Source organism: Harpia harpyja, chromosome 7 (genome assembly GCF_026419915.1).
Source record: "Harpia harpyja isolate bHarHar1 chromosome 7, bHarHar1 primary haplotype, whole genome shotgun sequence".
Classification (NCBI taxonomy): domain Eukaryota; kingdom Metazoa; phylum Chordata; class Aves; order Accipitriformes; family Accipitridae; genus Harpia; species Harpia harpyja.
In genome coordinates this window covers 5,719,477-5,735,133 of record NC_068946.1, presented here as the reverse complement: position 1 = coordinate 5,735,133, position 15,657 = coordinate 5,719,477, and the positions used below count along the sequence as shown (strand labels likewise).

General features: G+C 39.9%; 1 protein-coding gene across 24 annotated transcripts in view; it reads right to left on the bottom strand.

Annotated features, from left to right (window-relative positions):
- Positions 1 to 238: 238 nt before the first annotated feature.
- Positions 239 to 15,657, bottom strand: part of KIF1B (kinesin family member 1B) — a 98,634-nt gene continuing 83,215 nt past the window's right edge. For 14 of the 24 annotated variants that reach the window (XM_052791986.1, XM_052791990.1, XM_052791989.1 and 11 more), the window contains 12 exons: positions 14,893 to 14,919; positions 11,979 to 12,093; positions 11,285 to 11,418; positions 10,693 to 10,754; positions 9,828 to 9,973; positions 9,237 to 9,476; positions 8,900 to 8,971; positions 8,156 to 8,277; positions 7,233 to 7,382; positions 6,534 to 6,726; positions 5,790 to 5,908; positions 239 to 4,994 (listed from right to left, as the gene is read on the bottom strand). In XM_052791986.1, coding sequence (XP_052647946.1) covers positions 4,952 to 4,994; positions 5,790 to 5,908; positions 6,534 to 6,726; positions 7,233 to 7,382; positions 8,156 to 8,277; positions 8,900 to 8,971; positions 9,237 to 9,476; positions 9,828 to 9,973; positions 10,693 to 10,754; positions 11,285 to 11,418; positions 11,979 to 12,093; positions 14,893 to 14,919 — 1,423 coding nt within the window. In that variant the 3' untranslated portion in view covers positions 239 to 4,951. The remainder of the gene's footprint in view (positions 4,995 to 5,789; positions 5,909 to 6,533; positions 6,727 to 7,232; positions 7,383 to 8,155; positions 8,278 to 8,899; positions 8,972 to 9,236; positions 9,477 to 9,827; positions 9,974 to 10,692; positions 10,755 to 11,284; positions 11,419 to 11,978; positions 12,094 to 14,892; positions 14,920 to 15,657) is intronic. The other 10 variants (XM_052791988.1, XM_052791995.1, XM_052791998.1 and 7 more) reach the window with 1 other exon arrangement.

The following is a 15,657-nucleotide window of genomic DNA, read 5'->3' as shown; positions in this document are numbered from 1 at the left end:
GCACTATGACACCCTGATTTTATCTTTCAAGCAAAAGAATCTTTTTAAAGCATCCAAAACCTACTTAGAAATGCTGCATAACATATCAAAGGGAAAAGGATGAGGAAGGATAAGAAGGGCCTCTCATCTTTCTCAAGAACAGCCTAGACAAATTTCTTTTCACAAAAGCGTAAGCTTGTTCAGGACAGGTTTTCAATGTAAGATACTAGTAATTAAATCGTAATAAAAGGAACACACATTATATCTGCTAATGCACTGGTTGTACCTTTATTGTTTCACCTCGTTCACTAACAATTCAGTGGTGCAAGGTTACCATACACAGTTAGATATCTGCATTGCACACCTAAGGCTATACAGCAAACGGATCAGAATTAGTACAAATACATGAACTATATTTACATTTTGTATACTCAAGCTCCAAATATTGAATATATTTACAAAATAAAATAAAAAAATGAAAACCTGAAATTAATGTACAGTGTTGCTGATACACTCCTTTGCTGGGATGAAATCAGTTTGCAAAGAGATTTGTTCAAGAAGGCCACTTATACAGCATATACCTTGTATACCTTGTGTACAGAGAGATTAAACAGGGAAATGGGGACCGCAATTAAAAAAAAAAAGTATGTATTTCAGTGCAACAGCATGTCTAATGTCCAAATTCAAGAACCTTAGTCAACTGCACATGAAGTATGAACAAGCAGAGTGGAAAATTAAGAACTGATCCTGGGAAGTGCTGATCATTCAAGAGTCCCTCTGCTTCTAGTCCCTGGTTTCAAGGCAAGCAAGAGGTAGTTCAGTACTGCTCAGGATCAGGCCGTTAACCTGGCAACATTAAGAATTAAAGACTTACAACCTCCATACCCTCAGTTTTCTGAATACACAGCTGATCCTGTTAATTTAAAAACTGTTCCAAATAACATTGGACACAACCGTCTGGTTAGTGTTGGACTAGTTTTGATTTCAAATACTTAGAATGCATAAATGGCCTTCTGAACAAAAAAAAGTCAATCCTGTTCTTGAATAGCTCATGTTTTTAAACAAGGAAGCACAAAATTAATACATTCCTGCTACATACAGTACAGTTCAGACCACATATTGGGGTTATTAACCACAATGGAGAGATGCAATGCACACAGATTAGAGACCCATTTTAAAGTACATTCAGCAAACCGTTCCAGAGCAGCATTAGTATCCTTCCTTTGAGCAGCAGGTTAACAGCTGCATCTTCAACAAAAACACCCACCACAGTATAAACTAACACAAACTAGGGCTGTGCAAGAGTACCAGAAAGATGCATATGCATAGGCAGTATTAGTTGATTGTATAGTACCAATGGGTGTTATACCAAAGCTAATCCTCTTTCTTATCTAATGTGCAATTAATTACAGATGTATAAATATACAATACATTACATAAAATTAAATCCCTGTAAATTAGATAACAAGCAGCAAAAAGTAAAGTCTTTGCTTTGAAATACCTTGCTAATCAGTAATAAGGACTATTAGACACTGACCAAAAAAAAAAAAACAACACTTCCTCAGCGGTCGGGAAATAACATTCCCTTCCCTTCTGCATCCCAGAATATAGGAATCTTCTTTAAAAAGGTACTTAAAGTGCATTTCTAAAATAGAGTATAGGAGGTTTACTTTAGTTTTAAGATATCCAGGAAGCTCCAACACCGACGACATGATTTTCAATGAACAAAAAAAGATAATTTTCTCCTTCCTTTTAGTGAAGAACATAAAAACCCAAACTACAGCACAGTTTCACACTGGTTCTCTCCAAGGAATGCCTATCAAGTTTACTACTAGTGCTTATGCTCAATGGGCTGGCAGGCCCACGGCATGATGCCTCATCTCCAGTGGCTGAGTCCCAAGAGCTGTCTGACTCCAGGACTTCACATACACACAGCACGTAACCAAGAGTTGGTTTTTAAGTGTCAAGAGAAGGCAACTTAGCACATTTGTCCCTTCTTGCTCTGTTTCTAAAAAGAAATTTCTAACATGTTGGGCTAGATCAAAAAAGCTTTGAAGTGAATGGAAATCCACTTTTTTTTTTTTCTTTGTTATCCTTTTAAAGAAAACTTGAATTGATTTCAGTCCAGTTTCAAGTAGGGAAACTGATGTCTCAAAGTAGGCTTCAATAACTGGTGAAAAACTGTAACTGTATGCTTTTATGTCAGACCTGAAAATAGTAATGCCCATTTGAACTCCACACAACAAGAACCTATTTTGTCACAGATTATGCAGCTTTAAGAGATACTGATGCTTAAAAATAGAATTTTGCTCTTCTGATGATCTGTTATCCGCATAGACATCAAGTCATCAGAAGCTGCTTGGAGTCTTTAGATAGAAGAGTAACATTTATGCAACACAGCTGTAACACTTCCAGCTCTGTTTATACAAGCATATAAGCATCTGTCTCTTCCTGCTTTTAAAGGAAGATCCCTTAATCATGTTTCTATGCAATGCCTATATCCCCTTAGTTCATTTTCTGGCTTATCCAAAGCAAAGACTTAGCAAACTAGTTTTCTTCTAGTTAAAAAAAGAAAAAGATAAAAATTAAAATACTCTCAGTGTGTCACAAAATACCACCACCTAAATCACTACGCCTCCTCAAACTGGTTCCACTTTCATTATAAACAGTGGTGATGGCAGCAACAACTTAGTGCTTAAAATTAACCTAATTCTTGAGATCGGCTTAGCTCCAGCTTGAGGAGCCCTCTTGCAGCACTAGCAGTCTTACTTCTCCACTCACTGGAACTGCATTATTCATCCATTGCATAACAAAGGAATATCATCACTGTATTAAGAGTCACACACAATTAAACAAGACAAAACCAGAAGAAAGAAAAAAACCAAAACATCCCTATTATGCTCCTGGGTCCCCAGGATGCTCCCTCACTCTGGCTTCCAGTTCTGAAATAAATCTGAGGACCACAGGAGATAGCGTAAGTACATGATTTAGCTTGAATACTATCTCAAAATATATAAAGATATGTCCTAGCAAGTGTCAGACTCCGTCTCCCTGCTCCTTTGCCAACCATGCTTTTAGGTGGTCTCATTATGCATTGCACTTTACTGAAGAATGAAAACCCCATAAAGCTAAAAAATTGCTCAACTGATGCCAGTCCCACGTACACTTTTGACCACAGAATTTCCAATTCATGGCACGACTGCTGATGAGTGAGCTGAATCAAAATGACCTTCTTGAGCTGGAGTGTGCCTAGATGTGCCTACTGTAATAGCGGAACAAACCCCTTTTACCTCTCCCTTGAGAGGTCGGAACCTCAGGATGAAATTCCCGTACATTCCCCAGGATCACAGCTAGCCCTATCAATGCCCAAGGTAAGTCAAGAAAGTATAGCACAGCAGTCTGAAACATAGGAAAAGAAAACAAACAATTCCACACACACACACCCCCCGACAACCTAAGAAAGACAAGTTCACTTTTCAGAAAGGAAATCCATTCTGCTTTCCTTTCTTGGGGCAAGGACCAAAACTTTGGCCACAAGGAGAACTTACATTGTCAGTCAAGAACTACCACCACCCAGCTGATCTCCAAGAAGCCAATTATTACACCCCACTGACCAGGAGCAGAGTCTACTTGATCCATTCTCCAGGAAGGATTAATTCTGAAGTTTAACTAGGGGGTTTTAGCTGATGAAAACTGTAGCAGGGAAATTCAGAGACATTCAACAGTTATTCCAAAAGGAAGTGAAAGTGTTCTGCTGTTCCCTGGAGAATACTGCAAGTGCTACGTCTAGAAAGTATTTTGTAGACAGAGGATGCTTTCCCCATGAACAGATGGGACGTCATCTGAGTATTACAGATAAGGGATGCATGCATAAAGCAGGCCTTTCAGAATGATGCCGTCGAGCAGTCTATCCTAACATACCAATGACAACCGTGAATCTCTTCCAAGAGAGGTGAGAACTGTTGCTACAGGACCTCAGAAGTCAGGACTAAAAGCAGAAAGAGGAGATACTGCCCTCCTGTGGTGATCTCCTCAAAGCGCTCTGGGGAACAACCACACTGCGCCGTTTCCGCTTAACACTCTCCATCTGTCAAATACGAGGCTGAGCATCTAAAACTTTAGGAATTGTTTCTAATATTTCAGCGATGTGGTTTATTTTTCCTCACATCAGCACAAGTTCCATCTCCTCCGCTCAGTTCAGAGGCAGAGGAGTAAGTGTTAATGTTTGGGGAAAGAGTTAAAGCCAAGCCCTGTTCACCTGCAACCTCACAGCAAGGGTTTAACGGCAGATCATTCTAGCCAGCCCCTCTTGGTTTGTTCCCTATTTTTTTCCAGCTCATGCCTTAGCCTGTTGGACCCTGGAAACTCAAAAACTTACACCAAGTCCAAAATCCAGTCTGCCCAGATAGATTTGTCCAATATCAGCTTTCAACAGAGTTTAAATTAGAGGCTGGATCCAGAAAGCCTGAGGAGCTATTGCAGTTCCTGGCTGGGTAATGTCTACATAGAAGAATTTATCTTTCCCTGGCATTAGAACTTTGCCCTGAGGGAACCAATGACTACTGCCAAGTCACAAACTGAATGAAAAACCTGCAGCAGTCTAGAAGACAACAATGGACAGTGGGACAGACACCAAAAGGTCAGTTAGAATGGGAAAACAATTGTTATAAGAAAAAATAAATAATTTTTTTTTCTTTTTAGAGTCGTGCATAACTACTCCATTTTTTTGATTTTTTTTTTCTTTCTCTTTTTGTTTGGCCACATGCTACTAGTACAACTCTTGGTACAAGTGAAAAGAAACAAGGTAGGGTTAGAATACCTAGAAAATGTGCTGAAGGAGTTGGGAAGGTAGGGGATGTTAAGCCACAGGATTACATACAAGAGAAACTGTCAAGAATCACAAAGAGAAAATGAGAGGTAACACTTTATCTATCAGAAGGTGAGTTAGAACAGATGAGAACATTACATGGACTCAGTACTTCAGCTGGCCCGTGCGTCTTCGAGCCAGTTTTGACCTGCGCAAGAAAGAAGTAAAAAAGTATTTGTTGAATTCTGGAAGTTTATTTTTCTTCCCTCCCCACAGTTTGTCCACTTTTTTTTTAAATCCTTTCGTATCGTCCTAGTTTACTCCGTATGTTTAGAAAGTAAAACGTTTCAAAGGGTGTAATGAGAAAGACTTCTCACTCTTCTGCTGTGCTCCTTTAAAGGTGGGATCTTTTTAAGGACTGCACTATAAAGAAATTATTTGATGCTGTACCGTAATATCTTAGTTTTAAATTAATTTTTTTTTACTGAAAGGCAGAGCTACTGTAGCGTAGTAAGATCCCTTCAGCAAGCATGGGATGTCTGTGACCTATGTTAAAGGGAAGGCTTCTAGAGAAGTTCAAAAAAGGGAAGGAAATGAGAATATCTGCTTTAGCTCGCAATCAAGAGAACGAAAAGGCAGTCCAGACCCGCCTGCACAGAGGTAGTGAGAAGCTTTATGAATTTGTAAAATAGCAATACAAAGAAACCCTTTTGTGGCCTCCAAATGTAGTATTGTATGAAGCATACCACGCATGTTCAAACTGGCTACATCCGTTAAGAATGTCACAAGCCAAAGCCACTGCGTTTCCTGAAATACAGGGCTTGTTTGACCTTTTTATTACGTTTTTTTTGTTGCACGCCCTCCTCCCTCCTTCAGTTCACCCATCTTGTCAAATTCTTCAGAACAAGATTAAATTCTGTGACAACCTAGCTGCCTCTTTGCTTATGACTATCTCACTATCTTTATGCTTTGCAGCATTGTCTGCCCATGAACTGCCTCTTACCGTATTGTGCCAGCAAGAAGTGGATTGAAGGCATATAACCAGTCATTCATGTCTTTGTCATTGATGGCCTGGAGCAGGACCCCACGATGCTTTGTGCATACACCAAACGTGTTGGGTGTCTGGAATATCAAGGACAATTTAAAATACTGAAGTCTACAAGCACAGAAGCTGATGCACACTTCCTCTCTGAGGAAGAGTTTGCTATGTCACATTCCTAAAACCCACAAGACTTAAGGTCTTTCATTTAAGTTTCACTGGTCATTTCCAGGATATTATTAGTCAGTCAAATGGAACATCATCTACAAAATATAGTTTTAACTCATGAGTGTGGACTTTAAGAGCTGCTGAGATGGACCAGTAAAGTTAATTTGATTCCTTTTGTTTGTCTGTGCTGTTTTGGTGTTTTTTTCTAAGCAAACAAAAAAAACCACACAACTCCAAAACACCACACAAATGAAACTACAAAACCCAAACACACAGGGTGATGGTACCAACACATGCTCATAAAAGCAAATACGGTGTGTAACAGCAGTCAGTTTCAGTTTCTTGTTCACCTGTGTCCAAAACATAAGAAACCCTAAACAAACTGGGAACTCTGTGGGCAGAATCACCAGATGCCAGACATTCTCCAAGACACAGATGCATTTTCCTCAGACCAAAGATGACACACAGGATGGTATGGATGCACTACTACCTGTAATGTCCCTGCTGTATGGGTAAATAAACAATAGCTCTCAGACTGACCTTTACCATTGCCTGTTGATCCTCACTGTATTCCACCTGAGCTGTGGATAAGTTTATGATTCCTCTTTCTACAGGATCTTTGTCACTGTTGTAAATAAAAACATAGGGACGGCGAACCACCACAAAGTGCTTAGCCCAGGAGCTGGAGAGTGGCTCCTTGAAGTGGAGGTATCCTTTCTTTGAGACCACGGAGCTGGAAAAGAACAAACCAAAACAAACCCACAGATAAACGGGAATACATTTTCCCCTAAATAACGCACCTACTGAGTATCCCTGTTAGCTGCAAAACATTGCATAAGATCCTTGGTCCTTCATACGTTTTGCCTGCAACAGTATTATGAAAAAGTTCGTCTATAGCAAGCTGAATTCTGTCTTCAAGAACTACACAAAAGTCTGGCAGAAAGAATGACCCACAAAGATCTCTACTTCAGTGATCTTCAGCCATGGTTTTGATCATAACAGACATCATATTTAAGTCACTGGAAATCCTGTTCATTAAGTAGATGCAGAGGAAGAATGCTGCAGAGATCAAGTATCAATATGACCTTCATCAATCCTGTCTCCATCATACAGGACTCTGCAGTTCTGCTATCACCTGTTTAATTCACCTTCCTAAATGGGGCAAAGAAACTACAAATCTCAGAAGGCCCTTGTGACAGCTGTCAGCAAGCCATGATCACACAACAATAGAAAACTTACCCTGGTCTGATTTCCTCAATATCAGGAACGAGGTTTAGGAATTCGTTCTTTCCAGCTCTGGCAAGATAAGAAGTTTCTACTGTAGAAATTAGCTGGAACTGTTCCACCTCATGACAGGGACTGGAGGCACGAGAATTTGCTTCTGGTGTCCTTTAAAAAAAAAGCAGAGAAAGAAAAGTAAATCATAACAAACCAACTGAATGTGACAATGGAATTTAAAGTGCATCTACAGCCTAGCCTGTCTTACAAGTTTCATCCTCCAGTCCAGATTTTTTGTACGACATTGGGATCCTTCTGTACAATATCAAATAGCATTTCCCTTGAAATCTGTGGAATAAAGCTTATAATAACTGCTATTAAGTTGTTTCCCCACTACTGCTCCCTCGTTTCTCTTGCCAAACACAGTTACAACACAGATGCATGTCTTACTGTGGTTTGATGTAAAATGTACTACTACATCAGCACTCCTCCTCTCAGGGATGTTAAACTGAGAAGGTACAAATTACATGTCTTTCACTAAGTAGTTCTTCCCAATTTCATCAAAAATATCTTCTATAGATACAGCTGAGAAAGATAAACAGAGATTACTGGCCAAACTGGTTTATTCTGGGTTGTTGTTAGTAGGTCTTTTTAACAGACCTCTGAAAAGAACTTGTGGACTCTACACACTGAAAATGCACTGGTCACTGCGCTGACAAGCATCTGACTGTTCTTTCAGCGCAAAGGAAGAAAAAACGACTTCAAAAGAACAGATGGGGAAAAACAATTGTGCAGAGTGATTGGAGAAGACAAGGCAAGGGGGCTGTACAGAGAAATATCTGAAGTAGGGAAAAGGAAGAAAGGGGGAGAAAAAAAAAGTCAGAAAACATAGCAAAGACAGACTTGTGAAGCACTAAGTTTTTCTATTAATACCCTATACTTACTTCTGATCAATTGAATTGCATCTTGAATCCACCAGAGAAGGGCAGGTAGATGAAGGTGTGAGGGTTGCACTGCTGAAACTCGACACTGATGGGTCCCGCCCAATTGGAGAAATATCCGACAACTACAAGGACAAATATAGGCAAAATATTACAGAAGAGGTTTTTTTGTAGCTAGTGTTCAGTCCGGGCTAGAACGTGGCATTCAGCATGCTGAAGGCTCAGATAATAGGAATTACTTCTATCAGCCATTTCCCTACTCAGTATTCAAATTTTTGTACACAACCATCATAAACCCATCTGGGGGTGAAAATACAATGGCCCTTCTGTAGACACAGCTTGTTATTAGTGTCCTACGCTTCTGATTATTCACGCCCTGACTTCCTCAATAGAATCAGACTATCCAGTTTGCAACTTGTGTGTCCCCTGTGCCTACAGTCACAGTTTTTAAAAGAGCCAATTTATCCTTTTACATAGGGAAAGGGTATGTAGGGAAAGACAGTAAGAGCACTTCCAGTCTGCTAATAAACTAGAAGCTACACTATAGTCCAAGTTCACACCACTTCTAATTCCTGCAACAGTCTTTGGAACCTGACGGTGAATAGCCAAATACTTCCAACAGACTGAAAATAAAGAAAATTACTATTAAGTGTTTTGTCTCTTCATAGTATCAACAGATTCCACAAACTACAAATATATTGTTATTGTACTACAAATGTAGTGTATTGTATTGCATGAAGTATTTACCTTACAATCGCTGATGCTGTTGTACACCTGGTTAAATTCCCGATTGAAAGTGTGAGTAAGAAGTTGCAGACACTAAGGTGGGGGGTGGGAGGGAACAAACACAGAGAAGAATTTTACATTTAGACTTTCAGAGAAATTTGAACACAAGAGGCAATTTGCCAATACACACTTGGCAGCTCATGAAAGAATAAACAAATTCTAAACTGCTGTGAAAAATCCCAGAAGAAGAGGGTAATCATCACTTCCCTTCATAAAATTGCAAAGTTTCATTTACAGAACTACTAATGAAGGGGAATGTGGTACAATTTAGACCCATGATGCTTTTCTCATGTTATACCTTGGTGGCCAGCTCTTTCTCCCGATCCACCAGGCTCTCTATATCTGCTGAGTCATAGCCACTGCTCTCACTGGGTGTCACAGCACTCTCAAATGTTGTAGTCGAAATTTGTGAGGAAATGCTGGTGGAGGTACTGAGGGTTCCACTGCTCAGACTGGGAGACAAAGAGTCACTCAGGGACTTGGGGATGCTGTCACCAAGCTTTTCACGAAGCAGAAGGAAATGTCGGGTTTTTTCCACCTAGTAAGAAAAGAAATCAGTATCATCTGCTCCAGGATGTTGCCTGTTTTACAGGCACTGAATTCTTATGCATTCTTTTAAGATTCATACCACCAAACATTTTCCCTGGGGAGGGGAGTTTACAATGGCACGAGAAGTTGAGTCTGCCTTTGTTGAATACACTAAGATTCTGAACTGAAGATTCTACTCAGCAGCCAGCCACACACTTTCTATCTTCTCTTTTGGAGAATTTATTTAAATCTTGACTTTGGGAACCCGTTCAGCTCAGTCAGTCTCACAGAGGGTAGACTAAAGGCAAATTCAAAGATACAGTTGTGCTTTTTCTTTCACTTCCTCTATCTCTTTACTCACCTCATGCAGCAGCTCCAGTTTCTCCAATTCCCATTGATGCTCTAGAATGAGGCTGTCACCCCTGGGCCTCCAACCTGCCAGGTTCTCTTCTCCTCGCACATATGCCACAGATGTATCCAGGACTTTCCTCCTCCTCCTCTGCATTCCTGAGCAGTGAAAAACAACATAAGACATGTTAAAAACATAGCCAGAGGGATGCCACTAAGAAACACCTATCAATCAGCAATCTGTGAGGAACCAACACTTCTGCTGTTTGGCTGGAAATATACAAGGAAATGATTTCATTGACAGCAATCACACATTCCAAACAGATTTGATTTAGTCCAGCTTGCTTTCTTCATTCAGGTATCTTCTATTGACCGTGATATAATGCAAACTCCTGTTCAGTCCAATTCAAACACAAGAACTTCAGTTGCTAGGTCTTAGAGGAAAAATATACTGATACTACGTGAACTACGTTTCTTCCAAGTTATCAAGCTTGTGTCAGGTATCACCAGTATCTTCAAAAGACCAAGAGAATACTTGATTGCTGCAAACCCAAGTCTCAGCTGTGCTAGTTATGAGCCATGTATTATGCCCCCTAAGTCTATGACTCAGGTAACTGCCCAGTTTCCTGATACACCCATGTCAGAAAAATGTAAAGTTTTCAGTGAATCCTTGCGTCACCAATGGTAAACACAGATTTAAGTCAAACATAATAGCCTGCCTAAGTTTTTTATGGAATAGCAATGTTCCATTGCTCCTGTGAAAAACAGGAACTGCTTCCCATCAGGACAGAAGTGTTCACTCCGTTCTGCCTATGAAATTTTCTGCAATATTTCAGTTTACAGCATCTTTATCACTTGAACACCCAGTCACTGCTTACCTGGACTTCCTGTGTCTGCCATTTTGCATAAACTTAGTTCATAAATCCCCGTTACTCGATTGCTGTTCACAAGAAACCAGAGGGGAAAAAAAAAAACCCTATTATCTTCAGAAATAAAGTGCATTACCTTTAGTTAAGTGATCCCCAAATTAGAAGTTTAATTATAGTTGTTAGTTAGAACTACATCTGAATTCTAATGTTGACATAAAATAGCCAGGACAGACTGCAAGATCTTTAAAAATGGCATTTCCCCCATGTTCCTCTCCACCCCGCATTAGACTCAGAGAGAAGCTGCTGCAGTAAATTCCAGGCCAGGATCAGGGTCATCTATGTGCAAGCTTGAAAAAATGGATCTCTCTTCCCAACTGTTCAGTCAGAAGGCTGGAAAAGGGGTCAGTAAAGAGAGAAGCCATCAGAGTTCCACTGAAATAAATGCAAGAAGGAATGTTCAAAACCAGACTGGAGAACTATATCTAGGTAGACTTCCAAGGAAGAAATAAAGAAAACTAAGCTACATTCTCCCCATGCCCTCTAAGAGAAAAAGCATATACCGACATAAAACATTGATACCAAAATTGGTAACTGAACTTACGAATCTGGAGATTTGGAGTAGCCACTGCCAAAGAGATTGCGTAGTGACCGTGGTGGGGAGATCTTGGCATCTCGTGAGTAAAAGACCATACAAACATCCTTTGTTATAACAGCAGGCTGAATGCAGTGGTCAAGCTAAGAGAAAAAACAGTAATGAATGAGTGGCTGCAGACAACCATGCCAAGTTATACTGCTTCCCTCTTTTAGTGGGACAGCTTTTTGAAATTTGTTCTTGTTTGGGTCTTTGGTGAAGGGTTTTCATATGTGTTTCTGTGAAAGAGAACTGTCAAATTTCTTGATGCTTCTTGTGGGTGAAATAATTGTACTACACAAAACAACAGTGTCTTGCACGCAAAGCCAAGAGCTAGGCCAGTGTTTGTAACACTAGTAGCTCTTACTTAGCAACGTTCGCCGATTTCAGTGGATATTCAGATACAAAGATAGATAAAATGAGGCACAGAAAGGTAAGGAGATCACCAGTTTCACTTCACATTTGTTGCAAGGCAGTAATACCTTGACATCAAAATGTTAACTGTGAATAGATTTTTCCACCCTGTTCTCAGAAAATGAATAAAGACTTTCACTGGCTTCAGGATTCAAAATCAGTTAGTCCAGTAAGTATTCATCTCAGGTACACACAGTCTCAAATAGTTATACTTGAGTCACAAGCAGAAAGGAAGGCACAGGTCTCTAACCTCCAGGTAAGCAGAAAGGGTCATATATATCTTCTCTCCATATGGTGTCACTCGATTGAGGAGAAGGGAGTTATGCAAGGAGCTATCCCAAACTGCTTCAAACCGATAGAAAGTCCTGGAAAAAAGTACAGTAAAAACTCAATAGTAAGAGTTCCTCTGCATCCCTCTCATCGGTCAGTGTAAAGCATCTCTTCCTTGACATCATCCACTATGACTCTCAGTGGCTTAGATAACAAATACTTGAAGCAAAGACCTTCTCTTCTTTCCCAAGATTACTTACTTCTACCTCAAATAGTGTGGCATAAGAGACCATTGCCTGTTATGAAAAAGACTCATCTAAAAGAGAAAAGAGGGAATACAGAAGAGAACAAAAGCTGTCATAACACTACAGGGAAGTCAGCACTAACGAACAGTGTTTCTAAACATACAGAATTCCTCTCTATCGCTTCACGTCCAATTCAGCCCAGCTGGACCTCCAAAGTGCATGGGAAGAGTCTTTTTTATAAGCAACACTCATTCTATACCGTATTTTAGGACTAACATATAGCAACAGAAGAGATCCCTCTAATACTTAGTCTTATAAAACCAGCAGCTTCTGATAGCAAATCAGAATGATTGATAGGTGGGGATAAGTCCTATATTCAAGTGATAAAGATTTCTACGTCCCTACTAGCTTCAAGTAAAAACTGGCAGATCTAAAAATTTTTTAAGAAGTTTCTTCAGTTTGGTACATGGAAAGAAAGGAGCTGAAGGCTCCCACAGTTCTACCCCAGCAGTCAGGAAAGTTCATCTGTTCAAGTAAAAGGTGAGAGACAGCATCATACACAGGACAGTTAAATCATCAGATCCAGAGTTACCATTACACTCTCTCCTCTCTAACAGGGGTTTAGGGAAATGAGCTTTCTCCTTTCTCACAGGTAGAAACTAATTTAATGTAGGTTCCTTTGGAAAGAAGTCCTATACCCTTATACAGGAATACAGCATGCTTTTTTCTACACTGGCAACAGAAAAAGAAGGTATTAATTCTTCATCACCTCCACATAATTTCCCTCCCAAATCCCCTTGCCATTGAGATTTTCCATCCCATTTCGAGTCCAAATGATGTGGTACTAAAAGCAAGAAAGTGCTTCATGTATATTATTTTTTTACAAGTCATATCTCTAAAGAGCTTCTGTACTAATGCCGAAGGCCAACTCAGAAAAATAGAAAAGACAAGTGACAAAAAGCAGCGTGGGGTGGAAGAAAGAAATAAAAAACAAACTAAACCAAAAAGAAACATGAAACAGCCTAAGAACAGACATATCAGAAACAAAGAGTGCTGATGTCAGACTTTCCAAGAATCCCCTTTTCCTGACACCAATTACACAGTTCTGAACTAATACATTGAGACACCATGAACTGGGCAATCAAGTAATGTAATTTGAGAATATTGCCAAATACTGTTCACATTTGAAGAGCATACTTAAGAAATTACTTCTAAATGTCTTGCTTCTATTAAAAATGCTACAGAGAAACATATTCTAAAGGCTAAGTGGTAACTTTAAAAGCATTGTAATGTAATATTCCTTACTTGAGTTAGATTAGGCAAACAACACAGGTTGTCCTCTAACCCTTTACAAATCTGTGTTGAGTCCTTATGTTTTAATCTTTCATCATGTCTTAGTTATAAGAGCAATGTTTTAAACTTTTAGCAAGCTCCAGATCTACTATCTGGATGGAAGAAAAAGTAGTAAAACCTGGTTCTCCACTGCTGTGAAAGCCAGTGCACCTAGCCCCTGAATCAGCTCTGCACCATTTGCCAAACACGATTTCTCATCATGAAGAGAGAACACAGGTGTAAATGTTCATCAGTGCAGAACTAAATGCCCCTCTTCAGCAAAACGATGATTTTTGGATGAACACCAAGTTGAAGTCAAGTATAGCTTCGAGACAGTTACTCTACTGGATTTTGTTTAGCCAGGAAGTTAAATATACAGAGCCATGCCTGTCCAAACCAGAACTTGCTAGAATAGTTATAGAGGGAGACAAAAAAAAGCAGAAGTGAGCAAACTTCTTTCAGCATTGCCAATAGCGCAAGGAGGAAACTGGAGCACAGAACAAACAAAGCATGGAAAACAGGAAAAAGAGGTTAAAGGCACCAATGTATAGTTAGAACTGATTTTTAAGTGGATTTTAGCATTAGTGAAAGGTGGTGAATTGAGAGCATTGAAGACTTGAAGTCTTCTCTTTTTCAAAGAGGCAGAACACAGAAAGCAGAGTGCAAATTGTCCCCGATTGTGCAGCCAGCATGCTTGGCTGTGATCCAATCTGGAAGGTGAAAGAGGAATCCAGTCTGAGCAGCTACTACATGCCTCGCTTCTCTGCCAAATGGTAAACTAAGCAGCAGCAACCACATGGTTAAATTTTAGATGCAAATCCAACCTAAGAACAGAGGCTGAATGCCAGACACATGGCAGCCACTGCTTTTTGTTCAGTGCAATTCTGAGCTGGAATTTCAAGTAACCTAATCATTCAGTCCTTGACTTGGTACTTCAAAACATGGCAAGCCTTACAGAGTCAGAGACAGTAAGAAACTCCAAATTTAGTTCTTTGATACAGAACAAAGGAAGAAAATAGCAAGGACTACAAATAGGGACTGTATTCTGATGGCACATTTTGAGAATCAGAAAGACTGTATGAAGGAAGCTATCTCTTACACGTGAAAGAAAGTTTACCTTCACAAGTTCACCACTGAATTGTACCTGAATAAACCCCAGACACAAAGGAGGAGGAGGTAAACTACTTCTGGAAGAGCTAAGAGGTGTGCTAACAGAATTCAGTAAAAGCTAAAAGGGAAGTGGCAGCAATACAAATGGGACATAAAGCATTCTATTTTCAAGAATCTTTATGTACAAAGGAAGCAAACAGAAAATACCTAGGCATATCCTTATCAAGAAAGAGCCTGTGAAAACATAGAAAGAGCTTCAGTTAGTGCAGCCAAAAGCAGAACAAAAAGGCAACAGCTGAGAGGAACAGAACAAGTGGACTTGAAACAAACAAACAAACCAACCAACCAACCACACCGACCAGAAAACAAGTCTGCAGACAATGAGCAAACGTAAGACATATCCCTTACCAGGGCTTCAATCCCACTCCATCACCCTGCCATGTACTCATCCCAGAACTTAAACCTTAGCATTTTGGTAAAAGATGGGTAACAGCTTCACTTCACTCACACTCCTCGCTCATCCAACCGGCCCACCTAATAGAAAACTACAGAGCTATAATTTCTTGAAATTGCTAGAGAACAGAAAGTATAGTGCTTTCCAACTGCAAATCCAATAGTATCAGACTGGAAACTAGCAACAGTCCCCTTACGTTCCAGTTACACTGATCCATTAATTCAAATACACTAAAATACCCACGTCTCAGTGGGAGGCAAAGAATAACTGCTAAAAAAACCTGTCACTGTGTGCATTTACAGACACTAGATGGCAGGAAGACATTCAGTTGGTAGGAGTGGTGTCCTGAATCCACCTTTAATATCGCAATGGTATTTCAAAGTCCAAGCCTCTAATGGAGAAGGAAGAAGCCATTTCAGCTCCTAGAAGGATACTGCCTCCAACATTTAGCAGCTGCAGCAGAGATGGGCTCCAAAACAACCCCCTCCCCTCCGGAAACACTCATTCAGAGTTAAATT